The 21227-nt window shown below is 35.8% G+C and overlaps 1 protein-coding gene across 3 annotated transcripts in view; it reads left to right on the top strand.

The window, feature by feature from the left end:
- Positions 1 to 21227, top strand: part of LOC131053475 (uncharacterized) — a 123144-nt gene that overhangs the window by 38920 nt on the left and 62997 nt on the right. For all 3 annotated transcript variants that reach the window (XM_057988095.2, XM_057988097.2, XM_057988096.2), the window contains exons 3-5: positions 8052 to 8534; positions 13586 to 13865; positions 16899 to 16956. In XM_057988095.2, the coding sequence (XP_057844078.1) occupies positions 8052 to 8534; positions 13586 to 13865; positions 16899 to 16956 (821 nt within the window). The remainder of the gene's footprint in view (positions 1 to 8051; positions 8535 to 13585; positions 13866 to 16898; positions 16957 to 21227) is intronic.

The raw sequence follows: 21227 nt of genomic DNA, 5'->3' as shown, positions 1-21227 counted from the left end.
TATGAGGATTCAAAATCTGATCAACAGACAGAAAATGATGATTCCGAGTTAGAAAAGTCTGAGCATGACGAGGAAATAGAGGTGAAAGTGAAGCTTAAGGAGGTACGTCTCACTAGCATTCAGCGTGAAGGTTCTTTCAGGATGCGTGGATTCTTGCTGGTCGAAAAATCATCACTCTACTTGATACAGGTGCAGCACATAATTTTATTGATGCTAGATTTTTTGAGAGACGTGGCATACGCATTGAGGACTTGGAAGGGATTCTAGTAAAGGTTGCTGATGGTTACACTCTCAAGTGTGACAAATTGATTTCAAATCTGCCCATTTGCTCAAATAACTATGAGTTCAAGGTAGATTTTTATGTGGTGAACATGGGAGAGATAGATATGGTTTTGGAAATGACATGGTTACATGACATAGGAATATTACCCTCAACCTTCGTGAGATGGAAATGAGATTTCAGAAGGATGGGAAAACTCATTTGTTAAAAGCACTCAAAGATACTAGTTGCAGGACTATATCTTTCAGAAGGATGGAGCGTCTCATGCATCATGATATGGTTGAGTGGGCAGTAGGGTGTGTGTTGATGCCAACATAGGAGGAGCAGCACAAACCTATCTATCCTGCTGATATAGAAGAGTTGAGAATTAAGCACACTAAGGTATTCAGTGAGATTCCACTAGGTAGACCTCCAGATAGAGGGATAGAGCATCTCATCGAGTTCGAGGAGGGTGCTAAGCCCGTGATAGTCACTCCCTACAAGACCCTAAGCGGCTCAAGGATGAGATAGAAAAACTTTTAAGGAGCAGTTAGCTATGTGACATATCCGACCTAGTAAGTCACCATTTGCTTCATTCATGGTTTTGGTCAAGAAAAAGGATGGTACTTTGGGGATGTGCATTGACTACAGGTTGCTAAATAAGAAGACTATCAAGAATAGGTATCCTATCCCTAGGATTGATGAGTTGATTGATGAGCTACATGGTGCCTAGTATTTCTCTAAAATTGATTTGAGGTCAAGGTATCATCAAATTCGTGTTAGGGAGCATGATATTGAGAAGACAACTTTCCGTTGTCATTATGGGCATTTTGAGTTTGTGGTTATGCCATTTGGGCTAATCAATGCACCTGCTACATTTCAGTCCACGATGAATAGGGGATTCCATTCACAATTGAGGAAATTTGTGTTGGTCTTCTTTGATGACATCTTAGTGTACAACAAAACATGGGAGGAACACATTGCACATCTTGATACAGTTTTGGGGATTCTTGGCAAGGAATCTTTGTATGCCAAGGAATCCAAGTGTGACTTGGGCATGACAGAGTTGCTGTACTTAGGCCACATCATCAACGCAGAATGGGTGCGTATGGATCTTGACAAGGTTAAGGCAATTGTGGAGTGGCCTACACTTGTGAGGCTTACACAATTTAGAGGGTTTTTGGGCTTATGTAGTTTCTACTGCAGATTTGTTAATGGATATTCACGGCATACAACCCCACTTACAGATTTGACTAAGAAGGGAGCTTTTGTATGGACTTTGAGGCACAAGAATGCTTTGAGATGTTCAAATGTCTCATGAATACTTGTCTTGTACTTGCATTGCTAGATTTCACTAAACCCTTTGAGCTGCAGTGTGATGCTTCAGGTGAGGGAATTGGAGCTATCCTTATGCAGGACAAGCATCCGATTGCATTTGAGAGCAGAAAGCTGAGAGGTCCAGAGAGGAGCTATAGTATTTATGATAAGGAAATGTTGCCCATCATGCATGTATTGGCCAAATTCAGGCAGTATTTGGTTGGCAACAAATTCATTGTAAAAACAAACCATAACAGCTTGAGACATTTCCTTGGGCAGCGATATCTCAATGGTCATCAGCAAAAATGGGTAAGCAAGCTGCAATCATATGACTTTGACATTTCCTTTGTCAAAGGAATGCAGAATGTAGTTGCTGATGCTTTATCTCGCCATCTACATTTGAGCTCTATGGCAGAGGTTTTAGATGATTGGAGGCATTTGATTGTGGCAAAATATGCCAAGGACTCTTGGGCTTCAGGCATTATTGAGGGGTCGATACAGGATGATAGATACACCCTTGTGAATGACCTTATCATTTACAAAGGGAGGATATTTTTGACCCCAGGATCGGAGGTGAAGAACATGGTGATGAGGACCTTTCACAATACACCTATGGTAGGTCATCCTAGCTACTTCAAGACATATCGATAGGTATGAGAGAGATTCACTTGGAAAGGGCTGAAAATCAGATGTTCTTTGATATGTCAGAGAGTGTCCCGTTTACTAGTAGAATAAATAGGAACACACATACCCTGTAGGCTTGCTTCAGGCACTTCTGATTCCTGATAGGAAGTGTTAATGTATTTCTATGGACTTCATTACAGGGTTGCCGAAAGCTCAAGGTAAGGATTGTATTTATGTCGTGGTTGATTGATTGACGATGTATGCCTTCTTTCCGATCACTACTACATATTCAGCTACATAGGTAGCTCAGTTATTTTTCCATGAGATTTTTCAGACTTCATGGGTTACCTCGGAGCATTGTTAGTGACAAAGACAGTCGGTTTATGAGTCATTTTTGGCAGGAGCTTTTCAGCCTTTGTGGGATTGAGCTCACTCCGAGTACCAGCTACCACCCGCAGACTGATGGACAGATAGAGATAGTTAATAAATGGGTGGAGGGATATCTCAAGAAGTACATTGCAGGGTAGCAGAAAGGTTGGGTTATGTGGATATGCCTTTGCGAGTATTGCCATAATACCACTTACCATCTTTCTATTTAGATGACATCATTCATGGCTTTGTATGGGTATGAGGTGCCTAGCTTTCTTGATTTGTTGATGAGCGACAGCAAAATGCCTAGTGTTGGAGACATGATACAGGAAAACTAGGACATCATGCGGTCTCTTCAAGAGAATATCCAAAAGGCACAGAATTAGCAGAAACAATATGTAGATCATAAGAGAGTTGAGCGTTCATTTGAGGTAGGCGATATGGTGTACTTGATGTTGTAACTGTACAGACAGTCTACCCTCAAGAAGAGTGGTGCCGAGAAGCTTAAGCCATGCTACTATGGACCCTTCAGGATTGTCAGATGAGTGGGAGAGGTGGCTTATGAGCTAGAGATGCTGACAGATAGTAGGATGCATAATGCATTCCATGTATCACACCTCAAAAAGGCGTTACGACACCATGTGACTGCTTCCATGACTTTATCGCCCTTAGATGATGAGGGTAAGCTAATATTAGTACCTGAGGCTATATTGGATGTCAGGGAGAGATAGTTGAGGAGAAGAGTTATCAGGGAATACTGGATCAAATGGAAGGACTTGCCGGTTGAGGATGCTACTTGGGAGAGTGAGGAGATTTTGTAGCATCCAGCATTGAGATTGCTTGAGGACAAGCAATTTCAGGGAGGGCAGACTGTAATGTACCCTTCTCTTTAGTGCGCAGACATTCGTGGAGTTTGTCCTATTATTTGACCCTCGTAGGCCAAGGAGTTGATGAGAGGGTCGTCTTGGCAATTACTTGTGGCTTCACATATTATTTTACATGGTTTTATGGTGAGATAATGTGTTCTCACGTATGATGTCCAGTGTGCACTTTATATTATAGAAATATTTTAATATCTACTAAAGTTCAATTTAAAGGTTATTTAAACGGAGTAATTAAATATAATTGAAATGGAATCTTCTAGAAAGAGGCCGATTCATGTGTGGGAAAAGGATAAAAATGGGATGAGCCTTATGTTTTGATCATCAAATATTGGACATCTTCTTGTGTTATGAACTTGTGGAGCCTAGGGTTTCTGCAGATCATTCAGTCATTGAGAACAAGAACTCTCTTTGATTGGCATAATTGAGAGGGTGAAAGATCCTCCAAAGGGTTGCAATTGTGAGTGAAGGATACCTCAGCCTTTGATACCCGAGTTAATTGTGGTTTGGCGTCAGCATTCATGGTAGACGATTTTTGGAGAGTACTTCAGCTCATTGGTGTATTGACATCTATGCTTGCATCTACATATTAAGGAAGGAAAGGCGATTCCGTAGGAGCATATTGGAGGTGAATTTTGAGGTGGTTTCAGTCACATATCAGGTCTGAAACAAAGTTCAACCAGTGCTACCAGTCCCCACGATTTTGCTCATAATTCCATTTTGGTGCATCGATTTCATTCCTTGATTGGAGTGCCCACTTTGGAAGAGGTTATCGATGATGTTTGATGCTTGAAGGGAGGTGTAGAAGTTGATATTTATTTATTATTGTCCTTCATAGCAGAATAGGGGTGATTTTGGAAAAGGGGTCGATTTGGCAAAGGGAAAGCACAAGGTGTATCGATATTGCTTGCTTCTTCATCCTCACACCTAGGTGCATCATCTAGGTTCTTTTTGGCATTGTTTACATTGAGATTACAGTTATGTATGCATGAATTAATGGGCTGCCATTAGTACTCAGAAAATTCTGAATAATATTTTAGTGTAAGCCAAGAGTCTTGGCCATTGCATAAGTATTTTGTAAATCAGGACTGCATTGAATAAATAATTCTGTTGTGAGCTCTATATGTGCTGTAATAACTTTGGTTTTTTAATCTGAGGTTGCATGCTATATGTTTGACAAAATGTCTACTAACTAAATATGATATTTGTATGCATTATTAGTTGGTAAACCTAGTCTTGGATTCATTGCATTGCGTTCATATATTCCTACAAGCAAAAACCAAAGGAAAAACTGCATAACACACAGAATTATACAAGCTGTCCAGTACTAGTAACATGCAGGGTTATTCAGTCTGAAAACTAGAGCAGCAGATTGAAGGTTATCAGACAACTGTTTGTCAATATTCCCTACACATTCCAGTCACATAACAGCAGGGGATATTGCAATTTATGTATAATTATATCTAATAAATTAATAATATTAAATATAATATTTATTCGTACTATTCAATAAATTATATAAATAATAATATACTAGTCAAAGTATCTATATAAGATATTTACATAGTCTATTCATTGAAGCATAATACAAATGTTTATCAACCTTATTTAATAAATTTGTTTTGTCTTATTTGCAGTCATCAAAGTGCCATACAATATATTGTATGTGTGTAAATGACTATATATCTCAGGGCAAAGACATTGATTAGAGCTTCTACAAGACAAAATAAATTAAAAAAACCCTTTGAAAACTGCTTTTACTATTTGAAATGTTCGAGATTCACTTTGAAATTGTCACATCATCATTGGAATCAACTAGTTTCGTGGCATGATAGTTGGAAACGTTTTGGGCTGTTGAATTTTGAACCTTGGTCATATTCGTAGGAGATTCGAACTAGGATTCTATTTTGGGATGTTTCGTACTCGAAATCAATTTGTAGATGTGCCAATTTGGCAACAGACTAATATGCCAAGAAGTTGGCATGTAGAAATAGAAAATGATGCACAACTGACAAATTAACATCACATCAATTTCTTTTGATTTTTCGTTGAAAGTGCATATTGTAGGTCCTCTATAAGAAACTTTACATTAACACATCTTTCTCATGATTTTGCTTGTCTCTAGCTAGTGGACCTAAAGATAACTTATTAAGGCCATTTGGTTTAGTCTCATTAATAGCTGTGAATTGGTGCCATTTATTTGAAGGACCATGATTGTACCCTTTGTCTCTACTAGGTAAAAGTCGAGTGGTTGTGATGTATATCAATTTAATAACACATATTAATATAACTATATATATATGATAGGTGAATGCAAGATTTTTAGCCTGGTCTCGCACCAGGTAAGGCCATAATCAGGGGACCTCAACCCCAACATGATCGCCTAGAACTGTTCACTCCTGCGAGCACAAAAGCCCAGTAGGGGCACAAAGCCTGTGAGCACACCATCCCAATGAAGGAGAAGACCACAGGCATGAAAGCTCATGAAGTCACTTAGCATGAGCGCTAGAAACATCAATGCTACGGTTCGGTTCACAACTTGTGAGCACATTGGATCAGCGAAAGTACAATCTTGTGATCACAATGGCCCAGTGGGTGTTTGAACCTTGGTGGCAACATCAACACTCTCACAACTGAACCATCATGCTATGTGATGAACCCCATTAATATAAACTATATTATGTATATATGTATAATTATATTTAATAAATTAATATTAAATATAATATTTACTCATACTATTCAATAAATTATATAAATAATAATATACTTGTCAAAGTATCTATATAAGATATTTGTATAGTCCATTCATCGAAGTACCATATCATATCAGTGGTATAATTTGCATAGTCCATTTGTTGCAGCATAATACACATAGTTATTGACCATATTTAATAAATATGTTTTTGTCATCTTCGCAGTCATCAAAGTGCCATATGATATATTTTATATGGGAAATTGATTATATATCTTAGGGAAGATATGTGGTTTAGAGCTTCTACGGGGCAAAATAAATCGAAAAAAACCCTTTGAAAATCACTTTTACTATTTGAAATGTTCGTGATTCGCTTTGAAATTGCCACATCATCGTTGGAATCGTCTTAATTACTGCATGAAAGTTGCAAACGTTTTGGGTTGATGAAATTCAAACCCTGGTTGAATCTGTAGGAGATTTGAATCAGGATCCGATTTTGAGATGTTTCGTATTTGAAATTGGCCTATAAATGTGCTGATTTGGCAACTTAGACTGATATGCCAAGAAGTTGGCAAGTAGAAATAGAAAATGATGCACAACTAACAAATTTACAGCACATGTCAAGTTCTTTTCGATTATTTGTTGAAGTTGCATCTTGTAGGTCCTCTGTAAGAAACTTTAAATAAATACATTGTTCTCAAGATTTGGTTTCTTTGTAGCTGGTGGGCCTAGAGATAACTTATTGAGGCCATCTAGTTTAGTCTCATTATTAGCTGTGAGTTGGTTCCATTTAGCTGTGATGTATATCAATTTAATAATATATATAAATATCAACTATATGTGTATAATTATATTTAATAAATTACTAATATTAAATATAATATTTACTCGTACTATTCAATAAATTAAATAAATAATAATATACTTGCAAAGCATCTATATAAGATATTCAATCAATCCATTTCATATAAGGGAAGTTTAATTTAGAAACAATACAAAAGCAACTAGGGTCATAGGGAATGAAACGGAATATTTAAACAAAGCATCCACCTCCACATTGCAATTCCTAACTCATGTAATGATTTATGAATTTTTAGGATTGCTAAGATCTTGATAAGGATTGGATGTGTGTATCTGTATATTGTGAAGCCTAAATCTCCAATGTTCACAGTTATTTTTCATTATGATCCTTATCCATATCATGGAGTTCTTTCATTCTTTCTTCTCTCAAGAATAGTCCATATGGTTGCCCAATAAAAATGATTTTGGTCAGAGGTGTTGATAGCCTTTTTTCTACATGACCTGATTAACCTCCGTGTTTACCAATTCTAGTTTAGGGATAGATTGTACTGCAGGAGACCTTTTTAAGTCTGTCTGCTGGCCCATGGGGATACCATTAGCTTGTTTGCTTCTCAAGATGAAGCCTTTGGTTCTGGCTGTGCCTCAATGTTTGTGAGCTAATTGTATATTTTAGCTAAGAACACATTAAGTTCCTAAAATAACTTTCTCCCTGGAGACTATCTTTTCTGGATGGAAGCTTGGGTTGTAACAATGATAGATATGATTAATAAATGTGTCTTTCATTTCAAATGAGAGGTTCATTTATAAACAAGTGGAACTTATATCTACATACAATATTGATGCAAACTAATTTGGCTTACAGATATCACGTCACTTGGAGATTTAATGTTTTTTGTATTTTCTAATTTCTTTACCAGTACTTTTATGCAAATTATATATCAGTGTTTTGGGTTAGAGTTGAATCTGTAGCAGATTATGGAGCTAAAGCATTCTAGAAGCTTGATTTCACATTTACAAGTTTTGAGAACTTAAAGTTGCAAGTTTGAGAACTTTCCTATATTATTTTGTGTTAAGTTCCTTATCATTGGCGTTCTTTGGCTTGCAGCACTATCCTACAGGTGGATGTAGCTGCACATGTCAAAAAGTGTCCCTTAGTTAAGCAGATTGAGGCATTGAAATTGAAGCCTTACTATGAAGAGGGTATTAATTCTGGCAGTGATGGAGAAGATGATTCAAATTGTAGTAGTCTCTCTTCTATTCATGGAAAGTGTACTCTACCAAGAGAAGTTGAAGGAATTTGGACCAGTGAGATTGGAGATAATGCATCTTTTGAAGGTGACAAAGTGATGGATGAAGGTGAATACCAGCAGCAGGTCATGTGGAGAAATTTCTTGAGTTCCTCTCATTCAGATAATAAAGCCACTCAAAGCATGAAGCGCAAAGCTATATTCACAATGTCAGGAGATGAATTTTATGCATTGGTTGAGAAAATAGAGTCAGCTCACTTGGCTATCTGTCAAAACAACATAGACAAGTCCTATTTTCAGCCTAATGCCTGTGACAAAGGGTTGAATGCAGGACTAGATAGGTGAAATTTTGTTCTCCTGCATGAATTTCACATTGCTTGTTTTCACATTAGATCTGCATTTTTTGGGGCTATTTCATTGTTATATCCTGTAGGAGTTTGAAATCTTTAGTGGTCTTCTTGTTTTAAAGGTAATAATCAATGGCCATGGTTTGAAGGATCTGTTTGATACCTAATTTGTCAGAAGTGGTAAGAGATGTAGGTTATTCCATCAAAGTTTATAATCTACTGTGCAATAATCCCTTCAATATATCATGTCTCAATAAATTTAGACCCTGTTTTCTGCCTACTAGATGTTTACATCTGCATATGGTCATTGTCTCTGCCTATAGTTTCATTAGGAACATCCACTTATTTAGTTCCTTTAATTTAGACTCTGAATAAATTGGTTGTAGTGCAAACTTGATATAAATGTATATATATGTACTTATATACTTAATGGAGGAGATTACTTTACTGGGAACTGGTTGCCTGCAATTTACTTTTAGCATATTCTGCCATAAGAAAGTCAATCTGTGTTTTGGGCTTGCCAACCATGTGTTTGTATCCTTTTATTATTGTTGCCAGGGGATTGTAATATCCACTGTCCAATGGATGATTGAAACAAGGTATATTTTGCTAGTAATTTCTGATTTTGGTGTGAATATGCTGCTGATATGTTTGTTTCAGACTGAGAACGGGATGTTAACAGTGACTATGAACAAATATAAGTGTCCTTTAATTTTTGGAAGACAAGTCTAAGATGCCTACACAACTAACTTGAGAGTTCAATACCAAATTAGACCATTAGAAGACACATGAATAACACTTTCAGTCAACTGTCATTTCATCAAACACTTGGTGTGTGTCCTCAGATAATGGATACAAGGGAATGTAGACTGAATGCAAACTTCTTATTCATATCAAAAGTCTTATTACAATGTGACAATAACAGCCAAGACTAAAGTTATCATCTAATGACCTTCAGCAAGACTGAGTGCATATGGCAACCATGATCACAAACATATAACTAAGAATCAAGTACATGAAATGTGGATAGATGAACCTGGAAATACATCGCCTTGGTTGGTAAATGCTGTAGAGTACAATGCTATCGATTTTTTGGTATCTTGGGTGCCCAATTTTACACTTACATCAGATCGCCCCTGCTGCTGCTGTTAGGTTTGAAAGTCATTTGTTTTCAGCTTCCAAGCCTAAAATCTTTTCTCAAAAATAATCGCCCTTATCCTCCAATCAGGGTGCCAATGCTAGATGATCAAATCGATGCTTCTATGGGAGTTATGAACAAAAAATTGAAGATTGTCGTCAGACTGGTGCAATTTTTTCCAGAATTTATTTGGGCTTGATTCTCCACCTAATTCCCCTCCAAATTGACATTAAATGAATCGCCCCCCCTTCTAGTAATATGCGATTCCTTCCTAGGTGTAGCTCGGTGCTCCAAAAATGAAATAATGATGAAATCGTGGGTTTGGGCAGTCTGATCAGTACTCTGATAAAATTCCGATTGATGGTCGAATCCTTCCCAAAACTCCTTCAAATTGCTCTTAGGGTGATCGCCCTACCTTGTTCTTCACATTGCCAACCTTAATGGGGAAGTTCAAAGCCTTCTTGTGTTGATATGAGCCAAATCGAGGTTGATAGAAGCAGATCGGATTTTTACTCAGATCCTGAAAACTGGTAACCAGCATGCACAATTCCTTCATACCTCTTCCAATAGGCACTGCTCCACTCCTTAGCCAAAATCAATATGCAAATGGTGATCAAATGATCAATCTGAAAATGTCTGAAGTAACCTCCATGATCACCAATAAAAATTCTTCAATATGCACAAATAGGGAGACTGAAATATCTCCCTCTCCAAATGCAACCCCTCGGAAGGTCTTTCACTCCCTCAGTTATGCTTGCCAATGGGAGTTTTCGTTCCCAAAGACTAGTCTGCAGACACCTTGCGGTCCTACAAAACCCAATCAATTCAACAATTCATAATCCAAGTCTACCTTCCAACACTTACCCTCTTCTATTTATCTTTTTTCATAACCCATCATGAGAGGCTTCTAGAAGGGGATAGGTACAATATATTTTATTTTTATAATTTAGTCACTTATAATTAAATTAATTAAATATAAAGTCACATTTACATAAATAATTTATCTTTATGACTTTATAAGAAATTAATTTAATTAATTTCTCCTTATAGCTCCTATTAGCCTAGCGGCTAAAAATTGGGGACATTACAGGGCTCGAGCAACACTGGAGTCTATAACTCCTATGAATAATAACACCCTGAACAATTTGCTAAAAGCCTAAAAGCAATATTCTAGATTATCACCTTGAATGTCAGTCAGCTTTTTTGACCTCAACTTGGGCTCGTCACAGTCCAAGGCACAACTTCCTCAGAGACCATCTATGTATATAATTAAATATTTCCAAATATCTCTATTCCTTTGAATACTTTCAGTAAAGCTCCTGAAAATTTGATAAGGTGAAAATAATTCATAAAAATGGAAGGATTGTGATGTTGAAAGTTAAAACATCACAGATAATCAGTGCTTTTAATCCTTTGTGCATTCAACTACCATGAATATACAACATGGAATGTAAAGCCATAGTTGGATTTTGAAGCAATGGGATAATTGATGCTTTTGAGATTGATTATGGAAGAGTATAGCAGAGCATCCAGAAAAAAGATGAATTCTACCAATCTAATGTTTAACAAGACATAACCCAGAGGTATCATAAAAAATATTGATTCTATTAACAAATACAATCAAGAAATACAAGCGACCTAATTGCTGTAAGACTGAAACCATATATTGAATGAGACTGAATTCAGAGATCAAATAAATAAAACTTAGTCTTGTTGGGTTCTCAGATTACTGGGACACTTATAAGTAAAATAATTTTGAACTTTTCCTAGTTACGTGTAAGCTATTTGGACCGAGTTCGGAAGACTGGTTGCTGTTTTGGATTGGACCTGAAAAGGGAGACAAATAGGTATGGGTGATAGGATTACACAGAACAGATAGAAGAGAAACTAAACCAAAAAAATGAATCCGAATTGCCAGCCAAAAAGATATAATAGCTATTACATAGCAATTATTTATAATTCAGCTGCATCCTCGGCATGCTGAAATTGCTGAAGTCCAGTTTCTTATATATCTCTTGCATGGCTGGGAAATATTCAAAATCTTCTTTAAAGGTTTTGTAAAAAAACTCAATGGTGAAAAATAATCACAAAGAATCTGTATAATTATATTCAATAAATAATTTCCAAGTAGATCTTTTTAAAATACACTTTATTAGCCACCATCCACCTCTGCTTTCTTTTTTTCTTTTCCCTTTTTATTCTTGCTGAAAATGTTAATGCCTCAGAATTTTTTTGACCACTTTCCTTAAAACAATATTCTTTTATTCTTAGTGCCCAAAGTAATCTGGGTACATGATTTTCTTTCCTTTGGTAATCCTTTCAAATGAAGGTGAAGTTATCTACTACAGGGATGCCTCCTCTCATGTTTTTCCACTTTGATTTTTTAAAATTCAATTTTCTTTAGAAACAATCATAGCCTTTTGTTTACTCTTTTCCCTCTTCTGGTTTTTTGGAAAGAAGGATAAACTATTCAAATAGATATAGAAACAACTTCCCATTGGTTAAGCAGAGATCAGTATTTTGGCTGTAAACAATATTTTAATGGAATAACACCAATTAATTTTGGCTATTGGGTAAATCAGAGATGGATATTCTACATGAACAGGAAATAATTATATGGATGAACCTCACACATTTCTAGAATATAAATTGCTAAAGGAATACACAAGGTTATCAAATGGATAACAAGCATCAATGGCCTCCAGATAAGTGTTTGCAGCGCAAGCTTAATATCAACTTACATAAATTCATTCACTAAACAAAACACAGACTTGATTTCACAACTTGAATGATAATTTCTATATTATAAGTTTGGCATTCTCTATCCTTCACCACGCACAAAAACAATGACTTTTTTTTTTTATAAAAATAATGCCTGGTAAACTTTTTAACATGACTGGTGATGCTGGCATGACACGCCCTCCAGCTCCAAGTGAAAAGCTTTTGACCCGGAGCTATGAACCAGTGAGGCCACAACAGGGGACCTCATCCCCACACTTCACTTGTTCAAACCCACGAGCACAATGGCCCAGTGAAGACACAAGGCCTGCAAGCACAAAGGCCCAGTAGGGGTTTGAACCTTGGTGGCCGCTTCACCAACGTAGTGTTTTAACCGCGACACTACATATCCAAAGACACAAACACAATGACTTGACTTAAGCCTTCAAATGGAAATTTTTGTAGCATAAGTTTGGCATCCACTCCTTGAATCTATGTGCTCAAGGAACATTTACAACTCTCAAAAGGCATCTTTTAGGGCTTACATAATATTAAAATAATGTCTTTTAGGTTGCTTCAAAGTAACTCTAATCCTATCTATCGAAAAAGAGAAAAGAAATCACTATAGCCTCAAATAGGGTCTTTTTTGTGTCAACTCTATGTTTATTTTAATTGTAGGCCAACTGAGATAAGATATGTTATGTTTTTAAGTGTTTTTTTCTTTTAAAAACATGAAATTAGGTGTTGAAAAACTGGTGGTCTTTGAATCAATCATGTTTGTAGCTATCTTCTAGTTAACCCGTTGAGTAATTGGGAACAATAGAAAAAAATGCGATGATGCTGCAACTTTGTAATACATAAAACTTTGAAAGATAGCACTAGGCCATGTTGGGCCATATCAAGTCACCTGCTAAAACTTTGAAGAAGTGAAGCACTAGTTTTGGCTGAATGCAAAATATTTTGTGTGAGAAGCATGTCACATATTTATCCAATTATTACCTATCACAAGAAGATTTGTGCAGGAAAGATGTTTGTCCCAACCTGCTAATGTTGTGTATGCCAATCATTTCTGGAGAAATATATGTTTCCTAGTTTTATCCTTTCAGTGAATTTAAAATTTCTATGTACCTATTTTGTGCAGTGTGCATTTGATAGATATTTATTCATCATTTGACCTTTTTGTGTACAGGAGATTGCCCTTCCAAGAGAAGCATGCGATACAGCAGGCGTCCATACTTGGAAATCTAGAAATGATGGGAATTATTAGGAGATTGGAATCTGTTTCAGAGACAATAAAATATTCTGAAAGTGGAGAAGGAAATATGAATATGGGAGAAATAAAAGGGGTGGAATCTCAGCTAAAAGTCATAGAGTTTGGGGCTGGAAGAGGTTATCTAACTCACATGCTTTTTGACTGCTATGGCATTAAGGATATAGTACTAGTGGAGCGCAGGTCCTATAAGTTCAAGGTGAGGGATATGTGTTGGAACTACTACTATTCTTGGTGAATGTTTCCGTTGTCTGAATTTGGATATTCTTGTGATATAAATATGGCATGTGAACTTGAGGTGGAAGTGCTTCCTAAGCAGATTGAAATCTGTTATTTGTTTTTTTATATTGTCTGAAATTTAAATGGCAGTTATTGTTTTTGATGGAGATTGGGATTGACAGAATCAAAGAAGTGGCATGCTATCCTATGGTGCCTTTTTTTGGTCCAAGTAGAAGCTTTATTATCTCATAAGGATTTAAATTTTTTTCATCAAATTCTTTTGACATTTGTCTTCTAATTAACGCTGTCATGTTAATGGTGGAAAAAAAGTGAATATTTTATTCGGCATCTGTATCAACAGTCAAAAAAATTAGTAGCACTTCCTTAGCTTAACATCCAGTGATAGTTAAGAACTTGTTTTTACTTCATTTTGGATCATTGTACCCTATCTTTTTTTCATAACATCTATAAATCTAAAGATGGCTAGATTGTGTATTTTTGATGGACATGGCAATTAAGTGAATTAATTTTTTGGATTGCTGCCAATTAGCACTTGTATTTGATCCAAGGTTTAGGTATGTATGTAATGTCCTCAAATAATTTTTAATTTTCTTTTACAAACGTTTGACAAAATGCACTAGACCCTCACTTTCTGATCACCCAAATCCCAATTTGGGCAAGGTGAGAGCATATGGTACTTGGGATTTTACCATATTATTATGAAGATGCAAAACCCTTGCGTTTCCTTATCACCCAGGGATTAATAATCAAATGTGTTTCCCTCTACAATGACTGCAATGAATACGTTATCCATGAAAATATCAAAATCTTCCAGATTCTGCATACAGAACCAAATATAAATTCAATAACTATTCAAACTGCAAAGGGTTCTTGATTAATGATGTTGTATCATGTTGAGACTCTAGAACCTAATCAGAGGTAAATCCTTCTAATATACAAATACATGTTTTAAGTAATAGCAATAACTAAATATAATATTCGACGGTAAATTTAGAAACTCAAATAGTAGGATTCCGAAAATTGCAACAAACCAGTTGTACAAGTGAGTAGAAATGGAATATGCAAATGAACAACACCAATACATCACCGACTTATATATGGGATGAAGACCCTTGCACGACAAGTTATAGTGAGTGATAGGGCAGCTTGGAATATTCAAAACCCCCTTTCTACAAGCTACAACTGGTTTTCCATTTCTATGACATGTCCAGAGAAAGGCTGGTAGAGTATATTTTTTGTCAGACCTTGTCTCTTGACGCGGTCAGTGAAGTTGTTAGAGACTTACTCACCCAACTTCTTGGAACTCTTGAGGTGCAATCAAATCACCCAACTTCTTGGAACTATTGAGGCGCAATCAAAATTGTTATTGGTTATGATTCACCTACTCTGCATCCCCTTGATTGGCTAACAAGGCATTAAGATACAATAGCATTAATCACCAAGCATGACTAAGGTGTAGCTAGTTACGGCTGTAATATTCACAGCAACCTCCATTGGGTATTTGATACCCTCTGCTGAGGGCATGACAAATCCAATGCAAACATTTCCTTCACACAGATCTTCAATATTATTAATTTTATATCAAATACAATGATCAATACATGGGATTATAGACAGCAACTCATTATATTAATAACTTCAATACAAATATCTGATTGTAGAAATCTTCCTTTCACAATGGAAAAACTTGAACTGAAGCTCACCACACAATGCACAAAATGTGGAAATTAACAAACTAGAATACTGAAATTACCAAACAACCAGTGCCGACACAATTGATAACAAGAATGCATATTTATAAACATATTGATAACTGAGATATCAACTGGAAAATCACAAACCAGTTTAAATTCAGAAATTCTTTGATCTTTGATACAACTCTTGAAATCTTCAATATTCTCCCAAAATAATCTTTTTGCATAAATGCAATCTTTGGGTGGATTCACATCTATTGGATGAGGATTTTTGTCCTCAACTCCAATTCAGAAACCAATAGGGTTTTTGTTCTTTGTCCAAATTATGAACACCAGGAGCCCGATTATCAAGAAAAAGTGTTTTTCTTCAAAGCAATCGATGGTTTTCTTCAAGCTCAACTCCATTTATAATCACCTCTTTGCTAATTTTAGTCCTCAAGAAGTCTCTAGCAATTGGTTATCTTTTTAATTTAATATTTCAATTGTCCCCATCTTGTTCTAGTGACACTTTTTGACAGCATTTTAGGCCCTCTTTTTAGAAACACTTTATAATATCACATTAGGTACTTTATATTTTGATAATAAAACATAAGTTGTCTTCTATAAAATTAAACTTCCTTTTTGAGCAATTTAAGTTAAATTATTTCCTTAGCTCAAAAAGGGGACATGACAATATATTATCTCACAAAGACTGACTTCTTTCAAAGTTTGTCTTCCACTTTGTGCTGTCCTATTGATGGTGGAAAAATTCACACTGCATTTGGCTCCCATATAATAGGTCAGAGAACATATATTAGCAGTAGCTTAACACTTAGTGATGAAAGACAACTTGTTTTTGCCCCCTCCTGGATTGTTGTTTTTGTTTTTTCGCCTAGAGCATTAAGAAGCTTTCTTTGTTTGCAAAATATTTTGTAAGGTTGTTTTTCATAGATCACCTTAGGAAGATCACGTATTGTAGAATAGGAAGCAAACTTAGTCAAGCCCTAAGCTGTGGCAATTTGTGATAAGTAACACTTTTTTGTTTCTGCTTCAGTTACAATGGTGTCTTTGTATGCTTATTTCAAGCCTTCAAAAGTTTCTTTTCATTTTGTTTGCAATGTTGAATGGATCCCATGTCATGTGATCAATAGATAATTTTAATTCCTAGTGTTTGAAATACAAGATATATTTATGGCTACTGGTTTTAGTTGCCTCTTTATATTCCACTTTTAAGTTGCAAGACAATAGAATTCTAATCTTTTGGACCTTGTTAGCTAGTTTCAAAAGAATGATTGTATTGCTTTCGTTGAATGTTTCAGGCTGATCGAACTTTGCGACAAGCAGACGGTGTGAACTTAGAGCGCCTAAGAATAGACAGTAAGTTGTCATAATCAAGGTTTTACTTGCAACTTACAAGCTTTCTTCTTAATCATGTTAAGATGACACCTGGAAGAATACTTTTAGCTTGATAATAACATAAACTATATGCATTGAAGTCCCTATACTGAACTCCTTCAATTTTGTTTGTTTTCTTAGAGTTAGAAACTGCTTTCACTCACAAAGTTTAAAATATTTTCATTAAATTTTTTTGTTCAGTTATTTGTGATATCAAGATGGTCACTTTTTTGGGATATGAATATTATATTAATCAAGTCTTTTATTGACGCACTAGCAACCTCCTGAGCTACTTTTGTTGATGTGTTAAAATTATAGCATCGACAGATAAAGAATCAACAATGAAATATATCAGTTTACCACCTCACTATTAATTATCATGATCGAATAAAGAATGCTTTCGATCTGCATGAATTAATATCATATTGATTTCATTATCGATTGAGTAATGATCGATCAACATTGCTTACATTGTATATACATTGAATACCTTTCTTATTGGCATATTAAACATATGTTAGTGACTACTTAACTAATAGTAAGTGACCATTTCGGTATTCATAATACTGTTTTAAGTGCCATCGATGAGGAGGCATGTCTTGAGCGGACATGCCTCCACTCAAGACATGCCCCCCCGATACATGTATATATGCAGACCCGATAAGGCAATATTGAGCAATTAAAATTGAACATTCTCAGCCTTGTTTGGACCTGCAAAACACAGTCTTCATTAGAATCATAAATCACATATATTCAGAAATATTAATTACAATCTATCAACTATCAGATCTGAGAGGAGTACGATCTGCATTTACATGGTATCAGAGCCAGGTTAAGGAGGATCCAAGCAGTGATTGAACTTGAGATATTCAGATTTAAATCTAAGTACATCACATTCCTCTATGGCGAGTGTAATCAGATTCGAAGATAGGCTAGAAGGAGGAAATAACTTCTCATCATGGAAGTTTAGGATTATGATGATATTAAAAGAGAATAAAGTTGAGTCATTTGTGAAAGAAAATAAAGCAGAACCGGAGAATGATCCCGAGAAGATGACATGGATTGAAGGAAATGAAAAGGCCATGAAAATCATAGTTGATGGAGTTAGAGATCATATCGTGCCAATCTTGACAAAACATAAGACCACATATCATATGTTTAAGTCACTCGAAAGCACGAAGGATGAAATGGAGGATGAAGATGAGGATGAAGATGAGGAGGAGGATGAGGAGGAGGATGAGGACTTTGACTTTGAAGAAGAATCATCTCACCATTTAGATACCACAACACCCACTGCTACTACTTCTAACTCAAGGCCTGAAAAACTGAGCTATATTAGGAGAAATACAAAGAGGAAGACGTAGTCTTCTCTTTAGTTTGCTCATTGTTGTTTTTCACTATGAGTATGAATGATGAAATTTCAAATATTGCGTGTTTGTAGATCATATGACATGTGTAATGTTTCAATTATGGCTCTTATGTTCTCTAAATGCATTAATTTCTTTATGTTTTTTTTGTAAAACTACGGTTTTTTTTTTGCCGAGTCTTTCACGAGTCCAAATTTTTGGTTTGCCAAGTCCGTGGCGAGTCCGAGTTTTTAAACTTAGTTCTGAACTTCATAACTTTATCAAGATACTAGTGAGGGGGAAAGTATCATCAAGGCGTTTTTCCGCCCAACCATGGACTATCTAGTCCCCTATGCCGTATCCAACTAGATTGGCCTAAACCTTCGTAGGGAGGTAATGGGAAGTGGAACTCAATGCCATCTGAGAGTTGGTGTTAGGACCTACACGCATTAGTCGGTCATACACTAAGGGTAATTCCCTACTAGTATGACGCTCCTGACTAGAGGTGTATCTGGTACTAATGATCAGTCGGATGCATGCATTACGCAACACCACCTTCACCAAGATTTAACTCTGCAAGCACGAATTAACGCGCTATCAATGATCACGCCCTTCTTGGCATTGATTTAAGGTCAAATGAGTTCGACTGAACTCAAATAGGAACTATGACCATATGTATGTTTAAATTTTCATTTATGAACAACTCTAGTACTCTTAAAGTTACTGTTTATTTCTTCTCATTAAAGATTGCAATGATTTGTGATGGTTCAACTATATCCCTGGCATGGGAAAATAGGGGGCATAAGAGTTGCTAGTTGTACATCCAACTCATAAGTTTGGAATATAAACTCTGCCCGACATGACTCTGCTGTCTAGGCATCTTGAGAGTAATCTCTCAATGGTGATGCTATTTGCATCAGAAGTACAATGGTGCCCTTCTACCCTCTTTCTTCCTAGGCTAGGGTATTAGTTAATTTCATAATCTAGAGAGGGTAATCTCAATTAGATAGGTTGTCCGACATTGCTATTTTGACTGATCAGATTTAGACAAATTTGACTAAGCTTAATTAAGGAGTCAGAAGTCTTCTAAACACAAGACTTGGACAGGTATCCACTCTAAATCTGAGGGATACTGCTTGCATAACTATTTCCAGCTTATTATGCTGTTTATGGGATTAATAATCCATATATTTTACACATACCGGTATGAAGTATATATATATATATATCTACCCATATTCATTTGGGTTCTTAAAAAATGATAAAACTATGTTACATCTACCCATATTCATTTGGGTTCTTAAAAATGATAAAACTAACAGCTCCTTTTTTTTTAATAACTGATTAGGATGGACTGCACCTTTCAAGAGACGTAGACATTAACTTTTTTTTTTTAAAACATCAAAATGACCGCTGTTACAGAGATTAAGCTAGCCATTATCCAAATAGTGAGTATGCTTCTTTCCCATTTGAAGTATCCCCAAACCCTACTAGATTGTTAAGAGAAACTACAATATTCTGGAACTGTCTAGCATGTCTGTTTTTTTTAGAAAAATGCAATTAATTACATACAACCATTCACCCAAATAACCTTCCATTATACTTATACATACGCATACATGTATATCTTTATAGGTACATTGATATACATGTATGTGTATATATATAAATTTGAGATATCTCTGAGTGCAGAAAAAAAGTTAATAGGTTCAGACTTTCTACTATTCTTCCCTCACTAATAATGCAGAATTTTCTGAAATTTCTCTACCTTTTCATAGTACAGGAAGCAGAGGTAAGACACATTTCCATTCTTTAAAAAAAAAAAGAGCCAATTTACCCAAATCCTACGTATTGCCTAAACTTTAAACATTACTCTAAACTTAAAGCGATTGCACACAACCGATAGATTTCTGCATTACACTCCACCATATTTTCGAAATTTAAGATGCAGTGGAAGGAGTAAAGATCAAAATTGCCCGGTTTTTGAAGGGTATCATGATTGGTATGATTTATAGAAGATGAAATGTCTGGCAAATGCTTCCCACAGTGGAAACCCTCTATTCTGGAAACGCCCAACAGAAAAATGAAATTCACAGAGCACAAAACCCTCTTTCTACGACTGCCAGGAGTAAGAGTAATGAATCGTTCTTTTCCCATATTGGCTTAAGTATTCCTAAAAACGTTTTAATCATGGATTTCGCCCTAATACCAGGCGTATTTGCAAAAAACCGCCTCAGGAGGTCACACAAAAATCATTGCTTCTCCTCACGCTATTAACTTGTTTGTTCTTGCATCTTTGTCAAGACTTCCTGTCCTCGCCAAAAAGCCCGCCCTTGTTCGAAACTTCTATAATGTTAGCTTTTTAATATCCATTCTCTTCAAAATGTCCGAAAAAGAATGTATATCAAGGTTATATGATAATATTGTTTTATATGCATATCGTTTTCTCAAGGCAAACCTCCTTTATTTCTTGATAAATATCATCGCCAAATAATAAGAAGGTTATAATGTACTGCGTTTTAAAAGGTTTCATAAATTCTTTTAAATATTCCAAGCCAAACTCACTTAGCGGCTTAGGGGTGATTAAATAAGATGCTTCCCCCTTTTACACCCAAATTATAATATCGCCACAATAATAGTTGGCCTAAAGTTTTTATTTATTATATTTTATTTTTAATTGAACTTACCTTAGCTAAAAAAATTGTGAAAACATATCATATATTTATCTATATGAATTTATATGCCTTAAGCCTCGGCGAGATTTAAATGATAATTAATTAAAAATTTCCTTAAAATTATAATAACGAGTTACCTCGAATGCAACAAAACCTAAGATTATGAACCCTAAAATCTCTGCATAGACCATCTCGGTTACCTAACGCAACGGCTAACAAGGTATGACAAGGT

Source organism: Cryptomeria japonica, chromosome 4 (genome assembly GCF_030272615.1).
Source record: "Cryptomeria japonica chromosome 4, Sugi_1.0, whole genome shotgun sequence".
Taxonomy (NCBI): Eukaryota; Viridiplantae; Streptophyta; class Pinopsida; order Cupressales; family Cupressaceae; genus Cryptomeria; species Cryptomeria japonica.
The sequence above is the reverse complement of the archived record's forward strand: the minus strand, read 5'-3'. Positions and strand labels throughout refer to the sequence as shown.